Source organism: Myotis yumanensis, unplaced genomic scaffold (assembly GCF_028538775.1).
Source record: "Myotis yumanensis isolate MYYU_CA2020_CCGP unplaced genomic scaffold, mMyoYum1.0.hap1 SCAF_13, whole genome shotgun sequence".
Taxonomy (NCBI): Eukaryota; Metazoa; Chordata; class Mammalia; order Chiroptera; family Vespertilionidae; genus Myotis; species Myotis yumanensis.
The window spans coordinates 30,335,323-30,361,826 of record NW_027223764.1 but is presented as its reverse complement, the minus strand read 5'-3'; the positions used below and the strand labels follow the sequence as shown (position 1 = coordinate 30,361,826).

The following is a 26,504-nucleotide window of genomic DNA, read 5'->3' as shown; positions in this document are numbered from 1 at the left end:
TGTATTTCTTTCCAACTAAGAGTATACTTTGTTGCTGCATTTGTGGCATTATAAACAAGTCAGTTATATGATACACATAAAAATTTGTTGTATTTTATCTGATAAATTATTGTGTAGTTTACAAGTTCTCATATTTTTGGTAACTATCATAAATAGGCTAGCTGTCAAACTCTTTATACATTCTTTAATTTTTAGAGTATTCAAGTTTAAATAAATAAAGTCCATATAGGTTTTAAGGAAGTATAACTTTATTAAGAAAGGTCAAGAAATAATGAAAGCACTTATTTATAATTATTAATTAATTAGTAACATTAATATGATCTTTGATCCAGCAAATACATACTTCCCACGGCCATCTCTCCCTAAGACCTCCCTAAAGAAAAATGGAGGGGTACCCTCTCTGCACATTTTGGGGGAGCAAGTATATAATAGCAATGTTCAGTAACATTTTTATTGAAATGCTACGTATATACAGAAAAGTATACATCTAGACAAGTAAAACACCCAGATATAGGGAAAAAATATGTATTACAAATATCCCTGATGTACCATCACTCTCTCCTAGTCACAATTACTCACACACACCTAAGAACTCCACTACAAGATTCTAACATTATAGATTATTCTTGTCTGTTTTGAAAATATTTTAAGTAACTGAATTAAAGTATCATGTTTTAAATCAGAATCTTAAGAGTTTTATGCACTCTCCACTGTTTTTTAAAAATATATATATTTTATTGATTTTTTACAGAGAGGAAGGGAGATGGATAGAGAGTTAGAAACATCGATGAGAGAGAAACATCGATCAGCTGCCTCCTGCACACTCCCCACTGGGGATGTGCCCACAACCAAGGTACATGCCCTCGACCGGAATCGAACCCAGGACCCTTCAGTCTGCAGGCCAACGCTCTATCCACTGAGCCAAACCGGTTAGAGCATCTCCACTGTTTTTGTTTGTTTATTTGTTTTTATTTTATTGAAAATAACTTAGGAGGTTATATGTTCCACAGTCACGTATTTTCTGCTAGTGAAAGAACTCAATAACAATGCATTGCCTTTGTTCAAGGAAATGTTTTGACTTTTATGAACATTGGCTCTTAAGTAAAAGTCCAAGTAATTCACATTTGAATCCAAGGCAAACGTCTGAATGCCTGGCTGTTTGAAATTTGTAAACTAATCATGTCAGTGCAGTATACTAAATAAGTTGGTAGAAAGCTTAACTAAATATGTTGTAAAAATCTAAAGTGATTAGGGAAGAATGTTAAGTGAATGTAATTTCTAGTCAAAAAATCAAAATGGCCCTGGCCAGTTTGGCTCAGTGGATAGAGCATTGGTCTGCGGACTAAAGGGTCCCTTGTTTGATTCTGGTCAGGGGCACATGCGTGGGTTGCGGGCTCGATTCCCAGTAGGGGACGTGCAGGAGGCAGCCGACCAATGATTCTTTCATCATTGATGTTTCTACCTCTCTCTCCCTCTTCCTTCCTTTCTCTGAAATCAATTTTTTTAAAAAACACAAAATGGTATTATAAATTTAGTCACCCAGTCAAATTCTCCAAACCAAATATTTTATTTCTTCTTGAGAGTTAAATTTTGAATTACAAATAAAGGGTTAAGGGATCTCCATGAACCCTGGGTAGCTGGGTAGACTTGTCACTATTTCAGTCAGATAAGCATCCTGCTATTAGCTAGGAAAGGCAACCTTGAGGCATTTCATTCTTTGTGTGTGGAAAGCTTTACTGATAGTAAGGGATGTGATGTCCAGGAAAAGGATAGAGAATATTGACTGTGAAGAGGCATATGATAAAAGAAGAAATAGATCAGAGCCCTAGGGCCTGAAACAAGTTGGAAATTATTGAAGGGTTTTAATGAAATAAGTGAAATCACCTGGCTATCATGTAACCAAAACACTAAATTGCAATCAGGGAATAGGCTACAGGCGCAGTTGGAAGCTGACAGAGCAATTCAAGTGATCCAGGTGAAAATGGTAATAGGTGAGATCAAGATGGTGACGGTGGAAGGAGTGAGTAGTGAGATCCTGCATATATTTCAAAGTTATCGTCAATAAAAAGTCTTTCTTGATTACATGTGAGTTATGAAAAGAAGCAAGGAGTGCAGGTGGCCTCCAGGTTCTTGGCTTGAGCAAGTGTGAAAGAATAGAGCTGCTATCAAGTGGGAAGACTGTGGAGCAGGTTTGTGATGGGGAAGATGAGAATTTCATTTTCACAGAGGTTACATTTGAAATGTTTATTAGATATCTAAGCAGAGTTGCTCTGTACTCAGTTGGATATAGATTCCGGAGTTCTGAGGAGAGGTTCAGGCTGGGAGTCGTGTTACTAACATTTTTAAGGCCATGAGAAGAGAAGGCTACCCAGACCTGACTTTAAGAATTTGGGGAGAAAGTAGAATCCAGGACTTGAAAATGAAAAGAAATACATAATAATGTAGAAAGAAAAGCAAGAGAAAAAGTTGTCATCAAAGCCTAGTGAATCAAGTTTTATATGCAGGCCATTAAGATGAAGTTTGAAAGTAAATATTACTTTAGCAATGTAGGAATCACTGGTGATTTTGACAAGAAAAGCCGTGTTTGAGTGGTGCGGGCGAAAGCCTGACTGAAGTTGACTTAGAAAAAATTGTGAAGCGTGAGTATAGACCAGGGGTGAGCAAACTTTTTGACTCGAGGGCCACAATGGGTTCTTAAACTGGACCGGAGGGATGGAACAAAAGCATGGACGGAGTGTTTGTGTGAACTAATATAAATTCAAAGTAAACATCATTACATAAAAGGGTATGGTCTTTTTTTTTTTAGTTTTATTCATTTCAAACGGGCCGGATACGGCCTGCGGGCCGTAGTTTGCCCATGGCTGGTATAGACAAAATGAGATGAAAAAAGTGGGCACTATAGGTGCACAATAAATAAAACCCCTGACTTTCTAGGAAAAAGTGATTTCTTTATTTTTTCCTAGAATTTACTTAAATATCTTGATCTGTCGCATTTCCTCTTTCCTTTCTCCCCCCAAATTATTATATCTACTTGACAGACCTCATATTAGAGATTGTGGAATTTAAGTTGCTTGCCAAGCCAGCAGGAAAAAAGTTATTCTGTATTCTGTCCTCTTGAGCTAAAAGATTATTACTTGTTGTTTTAATATTGAAAATGGAATGGTTTGTCTTTTTCAATGTTTTCCCTCCAAAGTAACTAGGTAGTGTAATTTTTATTCTTCTGCTTGTTTGGCTTAAGTTTCACTTTGGTCTTATTTTACTGAAAATGGAACTCATGCCCAGAAATTCTCCAAACAAAAGCTGGCTTTTAAATATATTTAACTTGTAACTGCAGACTTTATAGATATAAATAATGTTATAGGATGAAATTATTTTTTTAAAATACCACCTTGTTTCACTTGACCTGCTTTTTTATACTTACCTCACACACTCATGGTTACAGTAGAACAAATTAAGTTAGATTTTTATGAATTCCTATTTATATTACATCAAAGAAGAGTATTGGCTGAAAGATTTGATGCATGGGGCCATTAAAGAGCAAAGTATAATAATATTAACTTGTTTTAAGTGCCATATTTAAACTCTAATTCTATCTGGAGTATCTATGTTATTAATATTTTTCCTACCCCTAATCTCTCCCATCGTCTTACATTTGGATATTCATTTATATTCTCTGAATTAGAGAAACGTGTGGTGAATTTCCCTGTATAGGTGTCATGAATCAGGACACCTGTGTCTGGGCCCTCGTCTTTCATTTACTTACAGTGGGGCCTTGAACATAAAACCAACTGTTTGCTTCTCCATCATAACAAAAGTATGTTTTCACATTGAGAGGCAAAATAGCATAGAGGTTAATTAAGACTGTGGACTTTGGAGACAGATATCTGACAAGCACCTCTGAAACACCCAACACAGGACAAACCATGTAGTAGCAAACCAAAAATATTAGTCATATTAACAACAAACTAATGTTAGGGCAGTAACAGGCAGAGCTTTCATATGGTGTTTTTAAAGATAAGGGGGATTAGATTCTTTTCATCTAATTTGACTTTTATTTCTGTTTTATTGACTCACTTGTTTTCATCATGTAAATAATACGTTTGTGTGTTTTGTTTTGTTTTTGGCTTCCCAGCTGGTAGTAAAAATTAACAATGTATGTGCTGACTGTAAAAACAAAACAAAAAACCATACTAGTATGAGCTGACTGTAACAATATCAGCCTCTTTCATGTTATAGAATGTTTTCTGCTTTCCCCTCACCATTCATACATTGTGTTTGTGTGTGTTTATTGAGGGAAGGGGACAAGTGGTCAATTCTGTTATTTTCCATAGCATTATTTGTATGTCCAGGATATGAGATAATGGCTTGTGGACTAGAGACAAAATAAAGGGATAGAGAAAAAAAAAAGTCCTGTGCAGAAGGATCTGCACATGAACTGATCCTGCTTTAATCAGATCAAGGTCATTGGGTTGGAACCTCATATGGACCAATTACTTTCATTTACTGTAAAAGTGATGTTTTCTAAGCATAGACTATCTCTCGTCCTGGTTAGCTGTGTTCAAAAGCCTGTTGTATGTCACAGAGGTCCCTCCCAGAAGAGCTGCCACGCACACATTAATCACAGCCACTGGATGTAGAATGAGCGTATCCATATGTATGTTGTCAGGAGCAATATGATTATGTGTGAAGAAGAATGCATGATTCTAGAAATGGCTACACATTACTTCAGTATGGTTGTCCTGAGTGCCGAACTCATAAACCTTTCGTGCACTGGGCCACTTTGGCAATCTGCTGCCAAGTGAAAATTTAAATGAATAAACTATATAACCTTAAAATGGAAATCTAATATATTGAAATAGAGTTATCAAAATACAAAAAATCAAAGATTCATTTTTTCACAATGCTTTATAGAACATTATTTCACAATGGGTTTAATAATTACCAGAATTTCAAAATATTATATGCATAAATTTATATTTCAAAGTATAGCTTCAATAGTAACAATAATGTGAAGTGATAATGTAATTTTTCTTGATGCAAAGTCGCCAGTGCTTTCAAACACCACTGTGATTGTTACCTACTCTCTTAAGTGATGAAAATGCTAAATTGCAGTGAGAATTATCTTCTGGAGACCTTGCTATAGGCTCTGGATTAAATAACCTATTTAACCTAGAAAAGCACTCCAGGGTTTAATATAAAGGGTTTAACTTTTACATTGAGTCGATTTCAAAATACAACTATTGCAACAACTGGGAAAACATCAATAAAAGTTTATGAAAAATACTTTGAATCTATTTCAGTAAATTTGCATACTATTGACTTATGTCAATGATTTCTCCTAAAGTTTGAAGTCAATTGTGATGAAATCTTCCCTTAAAAAAAAAAAGTTGGAATGCATGATTCTAGAAAAGGCTACACATTATTTTAGTATGGTTGTATAGTAATATACATTTTTTTAAAAAAAAAAGAATAACAAAGGTTGGTGTTTCCCACTCACAACATGATCATACAGAGATTTTCTAGGAAAATTTCTTAGAAATATAAATTGTCATCATTTAAAAAACTAAACAGAAAAAATACAAGAAAACATTTCTAATACATAAATATTAATTTTACTTGAATAACTGCTAGCTAAATATATTTGAAATTCTACAAGTATTAAAACATTTTATTGAAATTATCTCTGTTCCTTATGAGAGCTCAAATAAGGCCTAAATATATTAATTTTATATAGAATTATGATTTATTTGGGGACTTAATCATTAGTGTGGAATGAGAAGACATGGAAGAGATAAAAATAAGTATCATACTTTGAGTAATGAATCTTTTTTTGTCTTTTATTTAAATATTTCACCAGCCATTTACTGAAACATCTTCACTTCTCAATTTTATGTCTAAGTGCATGTAAGCAGTTACCTCCTAAAACTATGTAGTGACAGCTGCAATAATTTATTGCAATTATTATTGTTATTATTTCTTAAAACAATACACTGATTTTGATGACAAAAGACCAAAAAATTGATGAAACCATTTCCTCATTCATTTTCTAAGTCCCTCTTACTTTCAAAGCATTTCTTCTTTCCATAATGATACTAGTTCAAAAGCGAGTCCCCATTCAGCGGATCTCAACCTGTGGGTCACGATCCCTTTGGCAGTCAAACGACCCTTTCACAGGGGTCATCTAAGACTATCCTGCATATCAGATATTTACATTATGATTCATAACAGTAGCAACAGTACAGTTATGAAGTAGCAACGAAAATAATTTTATGGTTGGGTCACAACATGAGGAACTGTATTTAAAGGGCCAGAAGGTTGAGAACCACTGCAAAATTGACACTCAGAAAGACCCCATCACTTAGCATTTTTAAACCTGTTTTTATTCTTTTCTAGGCTGAACAAGACAATGGTCATCCTCTCCCTGCCTTTGCCAGTCTACATATTGAAATACTGGATGAGAACAATCAGAGCCCGTATTTCACGATGCCCAGTTATCAAGGCTACATCCTAGAATCTGCCCCAGTGGGATCAACTATTTCTGACAGTGTAAATTTGACCACCCCTCTAAGAATTGTGGTTCTAGACAAGGACATAGAAGATGTAAGTTAAATGTAAATTTTGCTCATTTTGTTAACATATCTCTTGTTCTACTTATGTCAACAAGAAATGTTATAAAAACCTGGTTACATGAGCTATAGAATAGAGAAAAAATATAAATGAGAGTCTTATTATTGTCATTTAATTCTATATCAAAGATAAGATTTAACAGGTATGTTTAATTCAGCTGCTGTTTTTTCTCAGTTTACAGATATTCAGTATAAGGAAGAAAATGAAAGTTTCTTCAGTAGTTTGCTAAATTATCAGGGCACACTTATTTATTCATATGGGTTAAAACAGTTTACATAATGGTTAATAGGGAAAAATTATGGCATTGTGCAATACATACAAAAAAAATCATGCTGGCAGTCCTGGGATGGGATTTGGGGGACTTTTCTGATAGTATGTTATTACAAAAAAAAAAAAAAAAAAGCATGTGAGGCAGCTGACTTGCTTACACTTCTGTCAGTAACCGTGATGCTAACTCCACTCCGCTCATCATTGTCCTCTGTTTTCCTGGCACTGATACTAGCCACATAAATGGGAAATGGTCCTGGCTGGGTAGATCATAGTATTTCGCCTTTTTAGCCAGAGTAATTGCTTTGAATGGTGGGCAGAAAATCTATACCATGCCAGTCAGAGTCCTCCCAAGAAATGGAAGACTACAAAAAAAAAAAAAAAAAAAAAAGACAATCTGGAAGACTTTAGCATTAAAGAAGTGCGAATGAACCTGAAGCCATTGGAGCCATGCTTGCTGACATCATAGAGAAAATCTGTTATCACTGAGAAAGAATGAAGCCTGACAGACAGAATCCTATTGGGTTTCTGTGTTTTTCTGTTTTGTTTTGTTTTGCTTTTAGGTTATGATTTCCCCAAAGCTATACTAATCCTAAAGATATTCCTTTGATTCTGTGACTACTACAGCGTTTTCCAGTGTGTCTTTTTTTTTAGACATGCTGGACATTTGATTTGTCACTTACAACTCAAAAAGACCTCTCCAGTTGTGCTGTCCAGGAGAACTTTTGTGATGATGAAAATGTTCTGTGGCTACGCTATTGGACAGGACAGGTCTTGATTGTCTCTGAAATCTCATCACATGGGGCTTTTTTAAAATCAGTTTAGTAAAAAAGAGGACACTTTCAGATTTGTTTTCTCCTGGGGGAAACTCCTGGGTCTAAAACCTTTAGAAAATAGCACCTAGAATTCTACTGCTGGATTTAACGCCAGTTAAGCTCTTAACTCCCCTGAGCTGTTTCCAAGGGGTGGGACAGCATGTGGTGGTCCTTAGGCGTTTGTATTCTGGAGTGAGTCAGCCCTGGGTCTGATTTCTGGTTTTATCACAATAGCTGTATAATACTGTGACCACCAATTACCCCCATTTTATCCAGTCACCTGTGATCCAAAAGGTATATGGTGGTAACCACTGCTTCCTTGACCTGTTCCTTCATTTGGGGCTGGAGGGGCTGGGCTTGGAGAGAAACTTTTCCTTATGTGCTGCCATGTATAGGGACAGAAGCATGATCAATATGTTGTGTAAAAGAGTCAAGTAATTAAATAATGTGTGTCTGACCACTTATTTATTATTTAAGCCCATCTTTTATCTAAAATTACCTACAGTGAATACTTGTCATTAGGTGCCCAGAAAGTAAGCAAATATATCTAATCCCAAAGTGGCAAAGATTTTTTTTAAATATCCAATATAGTTTCTTTATATTTATAATTTAAATAAGCTTATAGAATGAGTATATCTAACATATACATCAAAATTTCTAGTTATATAGAATTAACTGTTTCACAATATGCCCCATCCCTTGTCTGGGCAACCGATTCTTAGGAAGCTCTTTATGTAGAGTTAAAAACAGCCTATTTGTAACTCATCCATTATCCCTTATCTCTTCCATTTGTCAGCACACAGAATAAATCTACAAAATGGTCATTAATGTGTTTGAAGATGGGTTTATGCCCTTCTGAATCATTTCTTTTTCCAGGTCAAACAGTCTGTAAATCTTAAAATAAAATATGGTCAGTATGAAGTTAAAGATTTCAATTAACAACATAAAACTTCAAGGCCTTTTTCACTCATGGGCAAGAATTTTACTCTATGGTAAAATCTTGCTGATTTTGAGTCAGAGTTAGTAAAATTAATCAAAATAGGGATGGCAGTTTAAGGATATAGACAGAGACAGTTCCCCTCATAGAGGTGTCGGCAGTGGAAATGGAGAATAAGCATCAGGCATGAAAAGAGGAGTCCTCACAGCAGGAGTTGGCTCTCCAGAGTTGCTCAAGAGCAGCCACGCCTAAAAGCAAATGCTAAGCACAGGTCAGACTTGGATGTATTTGTCCAAAAATGAAGTGGAGTTCCTTTCTTCAAATGTGTGTAAAGTTAAGACAAAGTTTTAAGAAATAGTAACAGAGATTGATGAGTTGTGTTATTCACAGAATATATTTTGAGTCAGAAGGGTCACTGTGAAACTGAAAAAAAGCAAATAAAATGTTTTTACTAATGCTTCTTTTCTACAGACATTAGAGATATAAACATGTACAGATATGAGAATCATAATTAAATATTTTAAGTACTCTTCACAGTTTTAGAATAGTCTAGAGAATATAGGTATAACGGTAATGCACAAGATTTTTTAAGTCATGTCTGAGACCACCAAGTTTCCAGTGGCAGAACCATTGAAAGTTGATTATTTAATCTTGGTTATAAAAAAGTAACAGGGAATAGTAATAAAAAGAGGTTACACTTGTAGATTCACTTATAATTTCATGTCAATTCACATCCCTACATATAGTGTTATTTCAAAATAAAGGTATCTTTGAAATCTAATACATACAATACAGCGTTAAAGATATATGTTTTATAAATATTACTATATTATCATGTATGTTATGTTTCTTTTTCAGAATATTAAGGAATGACTATTCCTTGGAAAAAGTTGTTACTTTAAATGTCCTAACTAGAAAAGGTGTTTTATTTATTTTTATTTGTTTGTTTGTTTGTTTGTTTGTTTTATTAGTGTATACCTGTATGCCATGTCTCAGTTTGTGGTTATTTATATTTACATTTTTTATTTCATATTTAATTTGCACATAGGTTCCACCTGGTGGAGTTCCTGTAGGTACTAGGTGTTGATTTTGTGTTTGTTCTTTTGTTAATTGCTGTGGTTCGATTTCTTGTTCTTTTTCTGTTCAATTAAAACAAGTAGACAATTACTTGTTATCACCTACAAAAATGTCTATAACTCCTTAAAATATATATGCATATAGGTTTAAACTAAGTATATTTACATTATATTATAGTTATAGTACTATGAAATTGTGCAGAATCCAAGTTGCAAGTGACTTAAAGATTATTTAATTATTAAATGATCTTTTAGTCCATGACAAACCTTGATAATTCATCACTGCATTGTTTCTGAAAGCTTGTAAGGTTGGGGTCAAACCCTTTTCAACAAGGAACCTCAGAAAATTACTATCAACTGATTTGAATTGGCAGATGAGATAAAATTTTTTGTAATTTTTGTATTATGGTTTGTAACTTATGTGTGTACATAAGTATGCATGTATATATATGTACATATATATGTTTCTGTGTTACATGTGCATATATATGAGAATGCATATCATCTTGTGTGTGTGTGTGATATATTTTGGTGCCCATTGATTTCAAATGCAATGGTCTTTCCATATTTAAACATACTTCTACTCTATATGACTAAATTTAAAAATTTTTACAGTCATATATTTGTTTATATTTGCAATCTAGATATGTTTACTTTTTCATTTATATGTTTGTGCTGTGAGAGAATATGAGCTTTTTTACCCTCCAGAAAATAATACACAAACCACTGAAGTAATATGTCATACTTTTAGTGTATATTAAATGTATACTTTAGAGTAAAATAGTATTACCTTATGTTGGGGGGGGGGAACATTTATTAATCAGCCTTCTGTGCACATATTGATTTAGAAAACTAATATTTACTTTAAATAAATTAATAGACACAGGACTGCATAAAATTTACTGTCCCCATCAGGATATTAAGCCAGATCATTATCTGCTTATGAGTGTCCATTTATACTCATAACATGCCATAACTTAAACTAGCATTATCTTTACAAATAAATCTAAAATATTAAATTTGAGTGATAATTGGCTGAACATTTCTCAATCTGCCTTCTTAAGTTTTGTACTTAAAGAAATGCACAGATATTCACCAATGACATCTATGTATGCAATACATAGATACAAAAAAATTTACTATTTTAAATATTCATAAATATCAAAAGCTATATTTTAATCAGAGATGAACTATGCAGAATAGATTATTATGTATTAAATATACCTTGTACAATACTTCTCTACATAAAACAAATAAGCTGCAGTTCTGGGAAATGCTATTTTAGTCTCTAGCTAGTTATTATAAAAGGATCCAAGAAATGGAGACAATTAAATTATCAAAAATCTTTAATGTTTCTGGTTATCAATTATGAGAGAGTCTGTTTATGGAGTCCTGGTGTTTATTTCATCTTCAAATGGGAAGTATTTGACAAAGAAACTCTGGCTTTCATAAAATCAGTACAATGAGTGGTCTTATTTTCACACACCATAATACACTCGCCTTGTACATATGCACTGCTTCACAACTCAACATTCATTGCAGTATTGTCTTATCATAATATCTGACATTAAAAAATGCTTAAAACATAAGGTAAGTATTTAAATTAATATCTAACAAAATTATCTAACAAAAGTAGAGAGTGACTGAAGGATTTGAATAAAGGGAAAGGAGTGAATATTTGGTAAGCAAGTCACATAGTAATACTTGCTCAGCTTGGGTTACTAATAGTGTATAGGTGAGTAAAGGAAGCTGTCCTAACTGTGTTCATTGGCACAATTGTTGCTACTTGCAGACAACAGAAAAAAACAAAAAACACTGGTAATTTGAAAACCTTGTAATTACATAAAATCAAGAATAAACAATAAAGAATGGCACTCATACTTATTTAGTTTTTATTAATTGAAACTGCATGCTAATAGTTTTGATTTTTAAAATATAATTGAATTTTATGATTGATTAAAGTATAAAAAAATAAGAATCCTCAAAATGTAATTCAAATATGTTTATTTGGAAATAATTTGTAATTTCATTTTCTAAATAAATTAACTTTTTATTAACTAAAATATTTGATTAATTAAAATACCCCATTTTCTACCCATGCTCTGCTATTTGAGTCATGACATTGAAATAAAAACAATGAAGTGCCTATTTGAAAGGATCAGTGTAAATCTTCTTGACCTTTTACATCTCTTAACAACTTATTATTTTATAACTAGCCCAATGGAAATTTTCTGTAGTATTAATTGATTTTATTCTAGAATAAATGTAGCATACTGAACTTATATCAAAATCATGAACAGAGAAGCTACATGATATATCTAAGTAACAGCTTGTTATGAGATATTATGATTATACAATTTGTCTCAGGTTCAAATAAAACCATTCATTTCACAGTTATTTGAAATAAATACATATTGAAATTTAAGATATATAAAATATATTGTGGGTTAAATTATGCACACTTTTTAATGTGTATTGTGCATTTTAACTTCTCATTTCTACATAGAATTTTCTTAAATGTGAGTTCTGTTTTTCTCAGATTAGCATGTGTTTAATGATTCTAAGCTCTCTACTGTGCCCTCAGGACTTGATACCAGATTTAGAAAAGCAATCTATGATATTAAATTAGATTTCACATTATACTATGCATAATATTTTAAAAGTTGCTATAATCTATGAAAACACCTTACCTTCCTGCATACCTTTTTGCTGTTTCTATAGCCTTCTTGATAATCCCACCTCACAGCATTCCCCTTTTACTTGCCCACCTGCCCTCCTATTCCACTATGCAGACACCAACCCAAACCTCCTACTTCACATCTCTGTTCTTGCTCTGCACTACGGGCCTTAAAGCCTTCCATTTCAGGGACAGCAGTCAGATTGTGAAGGGTTTCCAATTCTTAGTTAACGATCTCCCTTTTGAACTTTTACAATCACTTTGTCTTTATGTAGTTATTTTTTCCTAGACTCTTTTATCAGACACATGCAGTGAATTCATATATTTTCAATCTAATAATCTGAAAAAAGTTAATTAAAATAAGCATGTTTCCCCTTGGAGAATCTTTGCAGCATTAAATAAAACAAGCGTGATATTTATAGATAATAAATTATACATAACTAATTTCATTTTAAATTAAATATAGGAACAGCATAATAATATGCATATGTGCAGATTACAAATCATATGTGCATATGTACAGCTAAAACTGCTCCATTTTCCTTTTTTTTGCATTTCTTATTTTTTGAGCCCAGTGAAGTTCTGAGAAATATTTACATTAAATAAACAATAAGACTATATTTAATTGGATTGTTTTCTACTTTATCCTTCTTTTTACAATTTTCCTTTTTATTCACATTAATTTTACTAGTATTTATTTTATTACTTTGTTTTCCACAAAATTAACCGTTGTCTTTGGATTTTTTAGCTTAATGATGAGTAAATATTTAGTGAAATCTCTTTTTTTTTTCTTTAGAAATGCTCAGGATGGTTATGTTTATTTTGTAATAAATTTGAAAAATTGTATTTCAGGTAACGAATTCATAGCTGTATCAATTAGTCAACAATTTAAATAACAGCCTTTCTCCCCCCCCACCCCCCCCAAAGACGAAAGACCCAGAGGTACACCTTTTCCTGAATGACTACACCTCCGTGTTCACCATCACACCGACTGGAATCACCCGCTTCCTCACCTTACTGCAGCCAGTGGACAGGGAGGAACAGGACACTTACATCTTCTCGGTAAAGAGACTTTTGTGTAGATACATATGTAGCAGGACGTGATGTCTGTTTAAAGCTGAAAGATCAGTTATCTGAGAGAAAAATCGACAATGATTTTAAGTAATGCCATAGGGACTATCATACTTCAAATGGACATTTCTTCTTTCTGTTTATACGTTTATTTAGCTTATATGACCATTCTTTCCAAACATTTTTAATTTTCGGGATGAACACAAAAATATGGGCATTTCCTCCATCATACCCTCAGGATTGACTTCAGTTGAGATACTATAAACCAGAATCCACAATGTAAGGAATTATTTCCTAACCTTTTTTTACTACTGTTATTTTTTTGCTCTTGCGTTTTTAATTTTGTCATAGGGTTAGGCCAGTGGATCTCAACTGGAGATAATCCTTGCACCTCCCTTCCCATCCCATTGCCTCCCTTCTGGGAACATTTAGACATGCCTGGAGACATTTCTGGTGGCCCCTACTGTGAGTGGGTGCTGTTGGCATCTGGTGGGAAGAAAGCATGCTGCACATCTTATCATGATCTTACAAGACACATGACAGCGTCTCCAACCTCCCACAAAGAATTATCTGATTCAAAATAACAGTACTACTGAGATGGAGAAATCATGGCTTAGGTTAATGAAGAAAAGGAAAGCTTATTGAAGCTGTGAATCCAAATTTCTGAACTAGATTTATTTAAGATGTCAGAGGTAAATGATCTGATAGAAAAGTACTGGTTTTAGGACTTTTAGCATTCTTTCTGGAGAAGTCTGCACAGCAGAAGACCTTACACCAGAGCTTCCAGAAAACCCAAACTGACAGTTAAAACTTTGATAGAGAGTGGATTTCAGAAGTCATTCAGAACAAGGAGCATACTGTTGCAGCACTATTTTTTTTATCAAGTCTTCTTAAAGTGTTAATACTGTAATTAAGATATTATTATTAACTAATGTCAATGCGTCCTTCAAAAATTGTCATTTTGTGAAGAGATTCTGCAAATCTAGGGCACTTACTTTCTTGACTTATAATCAGCATTTTGGCTTTAAAAGCAACTATTGAATTGTATACAAAATATGTAAAAATGGAGAAAATTTTCTGATCAATTTTATAAAAATTAAATAGTAGTTCACTCCTAAGAATCAGCAATGTTACTGGCCCACTTCAAGCCTCTACAACATTTTGCATACCGGCTTATTTAAAAGGTGCTTGGCATTGAATACATCGAAATTAAAACAGAATCTTCTATAATTGCTTCTGAACACATTAAAACATTCTAATTATATATACTATCATAGCTTTATTTCTTTTATTGACAAAACCTATTAGCACCCTTTTTAAATGTGTAAATTACATATAGAAAACTTAAAATATAAGAATGAATTCTAACTGCTTATGTTTGCCTGACATCTCTATTAATTGTATTTTTCTACCCCCAAAGATGACGGCCTTTGATGGTGTGCAAGAAAGCCAGCCAGTTGTTGTCAATATTCGGGTGATGGATGCAAATGATAACACTCCAACCTTCCCTGAAATATCCTATAATGTCTACGTGTATACAGACATGAGCCCTGGGGATAGTGTCATACAGGTAACTACCCATATAATTTGAGGATATATATCAAGTAGTTATGTTCATGGGCATATTAACCAATGTAACCCAATAAATTCACAAAAAAAAGGATAATTTGAGTATGCCAATGAGATGCCGTACAGTGCTGTTTTTCCAGAAAAGGTGAAAGTTTTTGACTTAGTAAGGGAAGAAAAAAAATTGCAGACAGATTGCTGAAGCCTAGATAGGAATGAATCCTCTAGCTGTGAAATTGTGAAGAAAGAAAAAGAAATTCTCACTAGTTTTATTGACACACCTCAAACTTCAAAAGTTATGGACACAGTGTATGATAAGTACTCAGTAAGGATGAAAAAAAGCATAAAATTGTGGCTGGTAGACATGAAAAGAAAACATTTTTTCGATTAATGGCAACATGCTGTGCCAGAAAGCCTTGAGCCTATCCAAGGACTTCAGCAAGAAATGATACATTTCCTGCCAGTAAGTGATGGTTACATAGAATGACTTTGGACTGAAAAAATATAAAACTTACTGGGAGGCTGTGTCTGAAGATGAAGAAGCTGCTGCCACATTTCCAGTAGAGTTGAAGTTGATTAGAGTTTCATATTCTCTGAGGTTTCAGGCATCCGCTGGGGTTCTTATAACATATCCATCACAGATAGAGGGGGACTACAGTATTTCTAGCCATTGATTGACTCAAAGAAATACATTTCTCTTTACTGAGGCACTCTCTCATAGGAAACAAAATTATAGCTTGCACAGATAAAGAAATGCCAATTATTGTCATGTTCTTAATTTAGACCTGATTCTCATTCTATATAATAAAACCCTTATATGCAAATCGACTGAACTGAGGAATGCCAGGTGGACCAACCTGTCCCTATGATGCACACTGACCACCAGGGGGCAGACGCTCAACGCAGCCTAACTCTATGAAGCTGCCCCCTGGTGATCAGTGTGCTCCCACAGGGGGCGCGCCACTCAGCCAGAGGCCAGGCTCACACTGGTGAGCAAAGTGGCAGTGGTGGGAGCCTCTCCCGCCTCTGCTGCAGGCAGGTGGTAAGGAGCAAGGGGTCCCAGACTGCAAGAGCCCTAGACTATGAGAGGTATGTCTGACTGCTGGCTTAGGCCTGATCCCTGACTTAGGCTGGGGAGATCGGATGTAAACCAGCAGGCAGACATCCCCCAAGGGGTCCCAGACTGTGAGAGGGTGCAGACTGGGCTGAGGGGCCCCCTCCAGTGAACGAATTTTGTGCATTGGGCCTCTAGTCTCTATTTATACTAATAAAAGGGTAATATGCTAATTAGACCAGATTGACTGGACATCTTCCGGATGTCCTTCATCCTTCCAGATAAAGCTGGAGTCTGGCCCTGGAGAAGTCGCCCCGGGCTGGAGGCAGGGAAGCTGCCCGTGGTCGCTGTCCCGGGTGCCTGTGACCGGCGAGAGGGAGGGAAGCCCAGGTCCCTGGTGGGGGGGCCAAGGCAGAGGTGGTTAGGGGTGATCAGGCAGGCAGGGGAGTGGTTAGGGGCGATCAGGCAGGCAGGCGGAGTGGTTAGGGGTGTTCAGGCAGGCAGGCAGGAGAACGGTTAGGAGACAGTGGTCCCGGATTGTGAGAGGAATGTCCGAGGGGTCCCAGATTGCAAGAGGGTGCAGACCGGGCTGAGGAACCTCCCCCCCATGCACAAATTTCATGCACTGGGCCTCTAATAAAAACATAAATAGAAATAAGATGGAGTCCTAGATTAAGCTGATTATCACCTTACCCCTTTCCATTCTTTTACTCTTCAATTTTTATTTTCTTCTCTCATGCTTCAGACTCCTATTGCTTTACACATCTTCCCCTCACGTTCACCCCATACTCCACTAATTATTCCATTTATTTCCTTTTTTTTTCACTACAATAAGCTTCTGTCTATTGATTCTTTCCCCTTTGGCCTGTAAACAGCCCTAAATCTTCCCAGGCCCTGGTTGAAGCCCTCCTCTCATATAAAACTTCTTGCTGCTATTCCACTCTGATAATCCACTGTGATGTTTTCAGGCTTTGGGGCTGATTGATCAATTTATAAAAATGTATTAATTTATTGTTATTTATTAATTTATTACATATTTATATATAGGTCTATAATCTCTCCTTTACTAACATCATACCATTAAAATCATATAAAATCATAGATCTAATTAAATCTATCTCTAATAGTCAAATACACAAGCATTTCCCAGTCCCTAATCTATGTAAAACTCAACTTTACCCTTTTATGGAAAACTTTCTGGTGACTGAGGGACTTTGTTGCTGGTTCTTTGTTCAGTTATCACTCTTTAAATATTAACATTCTCCAAAAATCAATATGGGGTTCCTCTTCATTTTATCTGTTCCCAAGTTTTTAATCATCACCTCTATGTATTCTTGTATCTCCCAAAGTCGAATGCCCTGTGATGATCTGAGGGTCATGCTGACATTACGGTATCTATTGGACATGGCAATGTGGATTTTTGACAGGTGCTTTAAACTGTATATATTCCAAGATAAATTAATTATTCCATTCATTATCTTTCTTCTAACACAGAAACACACAGATAAAGACACACACACAGACTCAAATGTGCATGTCCTGTCTTCTTTTGAGGCACCTGTATTGTGAAGGGCCCAATTAAACTTAGGCTACACAGGCTTTAGGCTATTAACCTCAGAATCATATTTCTTATTTTCCTCCCTCATCTGCATACATCCAGATGATAGTGCAGTTTCTGAAACTGCTATTTCAAAATGTATCTGTCATTTCCTTTACCATGCCTTGCACTGCTATAAGTTAGGCTACTACAGTAGACTGATTGACAACATTACTTCTGCATATTCAGTACCACACTGCTACAAATGATTATTCTGAAACACGAGTCAAAACAGCTCCGCATTTTTTCTGGAAAACCCACCCAAGAAAGTATACCCATAGAGATGCATGCAGTTAAGACTATCTGGGTAATAGTTCAAATATGGGTGTCTTACCTCCTGCTACATACCTAATAAATAGAGCAGTAGGGAATTCTTTAAAACCTTGTAAACTTCCTTATTAAGTTTGGCAAAGGACACAAACAAAATTATTTGACAAGTCCTAATGCATATATTAGGTCCATATATACAGGGTATCACAAAAAAATTTATTTACACTTTAAATAATTATTAATTCCGATGGGTTAAATCTGAAAAGAAAGAAACATCAACTGAGCTATCAGAAAAAAAAGTGTGTATACATTTTTAGGAGACACATATTTATACACACACACACATACACACACATATATATTTTTTTCTTGGACAAATTATAATTTAATGTATAGATTTTAATGTGCTTAGTACTATACTAGATGATCAGAAAAATACATAGGATGAATTAGACATAGTCAAAATTCTTACAGAGTTTCACATATTTTGTAAAAGATAAGTATTATTCACAGTGAAATAATCAGAAAATACCACAACCATTGTTGAATTGTTAAATTAGATGGAACACACTAAAATATTATGATAGTTCATTAAAAGTGAGTCAGGAGGAATATGTGTTAGAACTAGTATTTTAGGGGAAGGCTTCATTGTTGATTACAACTACATGAATCTGTATGGATGTTTTAGACAGGCAAGAGAAGGTTATATGATGTTGCTGGATGAATGATGTAATGGAACCAAAGGCATTATAATTCTGTGAGGCACTAAGGCTTTACAGAATTACAGGCTTTTCTGTCCTTTGTAATTTTTTATCCTTCTCTATTAGCACATCTGTTACAGATGTGTCTCCTCTTCCAGACTACAAGCTGTTGGACAGAAATTATTCTGTCTCTATTTTCTGCACACTCTGCATTTTTCAAAGCCCAGTGTCTGGCACAAATTAAGGTCTGAATTATGTATCAGTTTATGTATAAAATAATTAAAGAAGAAATATCCTGCATAGCAGAATAACTTAAATTTGGCATTACATTCAACAGAAGTAATTCCGACTAGATCCTTAAATCGATGTGTTAAAGCCTTTGATATGGGAATTGATGGAAACGGACTTTGAGAAAATCTTTGTTTGAGGTAATGAGGGTAGACGTTGAGCAAGAGTGAATGCAATAGCATTAAAGCAATTAAGGTTCCAGTTTCCAGTGTCAGAGTTTGAGTAATGAGATTCAATGAACCTCTACAAAAGGATCATGAAGTTGCCACAGAAAAGAAACAAACACTTCAAATTCTCAAGCACTGTAAAGAAATACTTTAAAAAGTCCTGTTGTTAATATTTTATTCTTTGACTTTTTATAAGGAAGTAGAACTCCTAGATAAAAGAGATTCATCTCCAGTAAAAACAACAACAAAAACTTTTAATGGTCCATAAAAAATTGACGATGGTAGTTTTAACAGTGTTGATACCATTTTCTGAAATATGCACAACTTACCAACCATTTCTTCCACTGAGGTGCTCACCATCTTAGATTAATCTAGGATATGTTGAACAGAAGGAGGTAACCATGAGCCTAATATGGTTTTTAGCTTCAAAAGATTACAGACTTACATCAAAGCTCCAGAGAGCATAAATCTGGAGATGACTAAATTATTCATTGCCCTATTTGCCTAACCAGCAAGAGTGGTCTTAGGTTCAGTCTCTAGATATAACTTCTTAATCATCGGCACTCAAGATGCATTGCTCCCTTGCTACATATTTCTGAGGCATTTTCTTTAAAGTTTTGCTATAGCAACTTCTATAATATCTAGTGCAAAATAGTGAACTTAACTAAAACTCTGGTAATGACCAGAATATCTTTTATATGGTAAGGAGTTGAAATTTCCTCTGCAAAATATATTAACAGCCTTACCTTTGCCTAAGTTGTCTGATTATTCTTTAATATTTGAAGGATTATTTCATTCCTTCACCCTCTTATAACCTATTATAAGTGTCGATAGAGACATGCAACTGTGCATGTAAGTTTTCCAAATGAAATTCTTCCTCTGGCAAATCTGTCTCCATAGTTATTACCTAGTTTGTGAGTTTTAGGTTGCCTTCCCAAATACTCTTTCTGTCCTAGAGATTAGTGCCTACTTGTTTCATTTTTATTTAACTGTAAAATTGAGTCCAAAATTCTTTTTTTTATATCAGAGAGCTGAGACAGAGATGTTAAATGTTTAGTACAACACACTTCAATTAATATCACTGTGTTAATTTTTTAATTTTCCCAAGAAAGACAGATTTTTCTCACATATCATGCATTTCTACTACTAAAGTAGGCATTAGGGACTCAGGGTTTGGTCTGGCATTATAACAATACACTACCCCCTAGGTATAAATTTTTACTGATACAAACTTCCTGGGTATCATTGCATTGCATCAGCCATCTATCTCACATTTTCCTAATGACTAATGATTTTGCAATTTTTTAATATTCTTATTAACCCTTTCTCCATCTTTGGTGAAATATCTGTCCCAATTCCTGCCCACTTTTATCTGTATTGTTTGTCTTCTTAGTATTGACCTGTCATTGTTTTTCTTCAATAAATTATGAATTCAAGTCTCTTATCAGATATATCAGTCTCTTATCTAGAGGCCCAGTGCACGAAATTTGGGGTTTCCCTCAGCCCAGCCTGCATCCTCTCCAATCTGGGACCCCTCTGGGGATGTCCACAGGGATCAGGCCTAAACAGGCAGTTGGACATCCCTCTCCCAATCCGGGACTGCTGGTTCCCAACCACTCGCCTGACTGCCTGCCTGATTGCCCATTACCACTTCAGCCTGCCAGCCTGATCACCCCCTCACCACTCCCCTGCCAGCCTGATCAATGCCTAAATGCTCCCCTGCCACCCCAATCACCCCTAATTGCCCTCCCCTGCTGGCCTGGTCGCCCCCAATTGCCCTCCCCTGCTGGCCTGGTCACCTGTAACTGCCCTCCTCTGCAAGCCCAGTACCCCCCAACTGCCCTCCTCTGCTGGCCTGGTCACCCCTAACTGCCCTCCCCTGCTGGCCTGATCACCCACAATTGCCCTCCGCTGTTGGCCATCTTGTGTCAGCCATCTTGTGACCGCATGGGGGCGCTATCTTGTGAGAGGGCATGACAGTCAATTTGCATATCACCTCTATTATATAGGATGATTTGCAGATATTTTCTCACAGGGTATGTGTTTTGTTTCTCATATTCTTAGTGTTTTTTTGAAGAGCATAAGCTTTTAATTTTGAGAAAGTTTAATTTATTATTTTCTTTCTTTTCATATATTACTATAGGCCTGGTGCACAATACTCATGCACTGGGGGGAGGGGGGTCCCTCAGCCCCCCTGCGCCCTCTCACAATCCAGGACCCCTCAGGGGATGTCTGTCTGCCTGCGGGGAGTGGGCCTAAGCTGGCAGGTGGACATCCCCCGAGGGTTCCTTAATGCTGCTGCTGCTGCCCACTGCACTCGGGTTCTGGCTAAGCAGTGCTTCCCCTGTGGGAGTGCACTGACCACCAGGGGGAAGCTCCTGAGTTGAGTGTCTGCCCCCTGGTGGTCAGTGCATGTCATAGCAACCGGTCGTTCTGCTGTTCAGTTGATTTGCATGTTAGCTTTTTATTATATAGGATTATACTTTTGGTGTCATATATAAAACTTTTGTGAACCTATATTCTGCTCCTGGTAGAATTTTGATAGGGGTTACATTGAATTTACAAATCAAATAAATATGGAGAATTTCCACCTTCAAATATTGAGTCCATCCATGAATATGTATTCTTTCCCCATATCCTTAAATTTATTTCAATAATGTTATAGATTTTGCAATTATTTTTATTAAATCTATTCTTAGTTTATCATTTTTGATGCTACTGTGAATGGGATTGATTTTATTTTTGGATTGTTCATTTCTAATACTAGTATATGAAAAGACAATAGATTTTGTTTAACCTTGTTATTTGTTTGTTAGTTCTCATAGATTCTTGTAGATTCCTTAGAATCTATCAAGGAATAGATTTTTTTTCTATCACCATTTATCCCCTCTATGCACTCTTTAACCTCCCCTGCAATAACCACACTTAGTATTTTTTACATAGATGATTATTTCTTCTGCAAGTATAGTTTTACATCTGCTTTTCCAATCTGATGGCTTTTGTTGTTGTTCCTTTATGTGTATTATTGCACTGACTAGAACATCAAGTACAAGGTTGAATAGAAGTGGTGAGATCATCCTTTTCTTGTTCCTGATCTTAGGGAAAATCATTCAGTCTCTCATAATTACATATTATGCTAGCTGTAGGTTTTATTATAGATACTTTATATCAAGTTGAAGATATTCCCTTGTATTGCTAGTTCATTGAGAATTTTTTTCATAAATGGATTTTTGGTTTTATCAATTGCTTTAACTGTATTTTTATGTGCAATCTGAAAATCCTCCTACCCTTGATGTCACCTATTAAGTAATTTTCTATCCACAAACCTCCTAACTTTGCCCTTTACTATCAATCCTATGTTAACTGAATTTGGAGTTGAATTGAGTCTGATCTCTACCCTATTGTAATAGTCTTGACATCTCTTGCAAAGGTCCTGAATAAAGTCTTCCTTACCATTTTTTAAATTTGTTTTTATTAATTTTTAGAGACAGAGGGAAGAAGAGGGATAGAGTAGAAACATTGATGAGAGAGAAACATCATCTATCAGCTGCCTCCTGCACACCCTCTCAGGTTATGTGGCCTGACTGGGAATTGAACTGGTGATCTCTTGGTTCCTGGGGTGACACTCAACCGCTGAACCACACCAGCCGGGCTTCCTTACCATTTTTACAAATATCAGAATAGTTACTTATTTAACAATCTCTAGATTTATTTATATTTTAGTTACCAGGGTTTTTGTTTTGTTTTTTTGTGTGTGTGTTTTTTTTGTTTTTGTTTTTGTTTTTTTTGCTTCAACTGGATATGATAGTACCTCAGGATTTTGAATGTTGGCCTTGAGGATTTTTTTTTAAATTACATGTCTGGAATTTACTAGCTGTATCTGCTTCCCTTAAGTGTGCAGCTCCTAACGTCACTGCATGATTTTTGCTTTGATTCGTATTTTCAGTGTTTAGCTGGCTCTTTATAAGTTGTTTCTATTTCTGCATCACTTGATGTCAGCTAGTCATTTAGACCAAGATTTGCACACGCACCTCAAGACCATGAGGCGTCCACCTGGTGGGTGAGTGGGTCTGGGTTTAGTTTGGGGAGAGCACTGACAGTCCAGGCGCTGCTCAGGACCTCTGCCTGGCATTGACCTTTCCGCGGGCCTTGTCATGTGTCCCCTCTGCATGTGTGTGGTTCCAGAGAGGAGCAGGAAGCTTACTCCGCCCTTCTGTGGGGCTCTTATTAGCTGGTTCTTTCTGCTAAACTTCTGGCTTGTTCACTGCTTCTCCCCACGGGAACCACAACCTGTATTGGCAGAGGTGACGTTGCTCTCCATTCAGTCCCCACTGTGTCTAATTCCTGTATTAACCACATCAAAGTCAGTCTGTTTTCTCTTAAGGCAAACCTGTTGCTTTCCATGGCCAGTCCAACCCTTATAAGTAAACCTTACATGCTATCTGCACTTGCGGGGGGGGGAGCGGGGGCGGTGGCAGGGCTGGAGAAGTAGGGGATAGGATGACACTCAAACATGGCCCCTGACCCCTGCTTTTTAAATCTAAAGTGAAAGCAATCTTCATGAGTCCTTTCTTTCAATACGTGCACTTCACTTAATCTTTATAGTCCCAAATAGTGGGTTTTGACTGTTTTGCTTGGATTTTTAATTACTTTTTGGAAAAAGAATTGTCTGACCTCTTCATCCCACCAGAACCAGGGGTCCTACTTCCTAGCTACCCCTTGTTACCATTTTTAAAGAGCAACTTCAGTCATCTGCTAGTGAGGGGACCAGATATAGTGTACAAAAAATGGGACAGAGTATTGAAAATAAGGATTCCTGTTATTAAAGTGAAGGGAAGCAAATAAAATAATGACTCTGTATTGATAGGGTAAAATGCCTCTTCTTTTTACTGAAATAAGTAAAAGGAATATTTCCAGGCATAAATTATAGTTTGTAGTTTGTTTTTATAAAAAGAGAAAATTTCCTATGGTTTTACATCATTATCATGTAAGTGTATTCATTTTATAAGACCTAAAATTTTATATTACGTATCAAAAATTATAAGATAATAGATATGTTGGTGTACTGAATTCTTGCTTTTTCAAATGAAAATAAAGGAAATATTATCTGAAGCAACTGGAATATCACAAGTTGTTTAATGTGACAGTCATTCTGCAAACTATTCCACAGGTCTTTAAAAACTGTGCTTCTTATATTTTCACAAATAGACAAAACAAGAAAGTGGACAATTCTACCTTATTAAATGCAAAATACAAAATTAAAGATGGCAGCATGACATACTTGGAGATAACTGTGAATGTCTTAAATTACAGTGTGTTCTTTTTTCTATCAAAGCTAAAAATCAAAATAAACCAAGCCCCAGACACTATCTGAGTTTCTGGAAAGGGCAGAGAATGTCTCCTTAATGAGTATTTTTTAAGTAAGTCCTCTGCACAGTACTGTCTCTCACCTTTTATGCTCTCCAAGTGAAATTAATTCAAAGTTAGAATAGACTCCTGCTTTTTAAATCTAAAGTTACAGAAATCTTCAAGAAATCCCTACTAATAGACAATCTCCCTTAATAATAAAAAGCACTAGATTGAAACAAATATGTAGATGATGAGGTTTCCAATGTAGTTTTTATCATTAAGTGTGCTCCATTTGTGTTTGTATAAATCAGAAAAACCTTTCATAATAGCAGAAGTATCCTGTGTGTAGCATAGAAATCAATATTGCTTTGTTCTTTATTGTGTGACTGGTATTTATGCTGTTTATCAAAATATTTTTTTCTTCAACTTTATTTTTTTTTTACCCATATTAGGGAAAAAAAAAAATATTTCAGTCCATTTTTTGAAGACCAGCACATTTCTATCATGATTTTTATTATAAACTAGAGGCCTGGTGCACAAAATTCGTGCATGGGTAGGGTCCCTAGACCTGGCCAGTGATCAGGGCTAATCTATAGGGCAACCACTGGTGCCTGTGGGCTGGGGGCAGCTCCTGCATTGAGCATATGCCCCCTGGTGATCAGTGCGCATCATAGCGACAGGTCGTTCTGCCAGTCATTCTGCAGTTTGGTCAATTTGCATATTAGGCTTTTATTATATAGGATAAGAACCATTAAAATAATTTACTGCCATTCTCTTATAGCCTTCTTATCTAAAATCATGTCACTCTCTCTAGATTTTCTGCCCTCAAAACCAAGAGAGAATAAAGGATGCAGAGACTACTTTACATATTAAATATCAACTACAAGTGAATCCTTTCATTATTTGCCTCACACTGATTCTCAAACTTTCTCACAGCCCGTAAAACCCTCTACCATGTCTCTGCAATTTCATCACATGTTAGCCTTTCTCTAATTGATCATAGTCAGCTTTTCTCAGGGCCTTACTCATTCCCTTTCCCTCAGGGTTCTCACAAGACCCTTCCCTGTTCCATGAACTCTTAATCCGTACTCTTCCATCATGTTCTCATCTGTGAGACCCAGTTTAAATCTAATCTATGCCAAAAGACTTTGATATCTATTCTGCAACACACTCATTGTTTTTTACGATTATTTTTCAAATACCATTTGTTAAAACATGTCAATATGGATTCTCTTTTTTACTGATTTTTTTTCATATATAGTAAATTAAAAAAAAAAAAGCAGGGCCTAATTTATTTACCAACTTTAGTCTACAGCCAGCTCCCAGCACAGTGCCTGAGATCACTATATTAGGTGATATATTAGGTTCTCATTATATTATCTTGAAATGAATGTTTTCCTCCAGATTATTTTCCCTAAATTAAGTTTGGAAAATAATTCTGGTATTATGATTACCACCAAATAGATGGAGCTAGCATACGTCCATAACCCCCTTTTTACAGAAAGAATACAATATTTTCCATACTTTTCTAAACTCAGGTGTACATGCCAGAGTCCATTTTCCAAAGTGAACTTCATTTAAAAGAGAGCAAATCTGAATATTCAAGACCTTATTGTGTACTAAATATGATGAGATTTTACTTGTGACTCTATTTTCTTTGACTACCTAGTTTTAGTTAACCTGAATAATAAGAGACTAAAAAAGCATTCTAATTAACATGTATTTTAAAAAGTGCTAATATTTACAATTTAGGTAATTCCTTTGTTTAAAACTCCAGCTGTTATTACATGAAAAATATTTGTTATTTTTTTGTATGTATATCTTTTTACTACTTGTTACACAACTTCATCATGATTTCTACACAAGGACAACTCTACCACTTTCATAGCATTGTATTTGCTCATACATTGAATCAAAGATGATTTGATGTATTAATGACTCCGTGGAACTATATAGGCAAAACTCAAAATGCAATAATCCTAGATGAATAGTCATAAAGCAAGTAAGAAGAATAATTAATTATAAAACTCTTTTCCTGTAAT

At 35.4% G+C, this 26,504-nt stretch overlaps 1 protein-coding gene across 1 annotated transcript in view; it reads left to right on the top strand.

Moving 5' to 3' along the window:
- The window catches only part of PCDH15 (protocadherin related 15), a 632,895-nt gene that overhangs the window by 369,370 nt on the left and 237,021 nt on the right, over positions 1 to 26,504 (top strand). Inside the window, exons 11-13 of the mRNA XM_070432784.1 lie at positions 6,394 to 6,600; positions 13,327 to 13,461; positions 14,891 to 15,040. Coding sequence (XP_070288885.1) covers positions 6,394 to 6,600; positions 13,327 to 13,461; positions 14,891 to 15,040 — 492 coding nt within the window. The remainder of the gene's footprint in view (positions 1 to 6,393; positions 6,601 to 13,326; positions 13,462 to 14,890; positions 15,041 to 26,504) is intronic.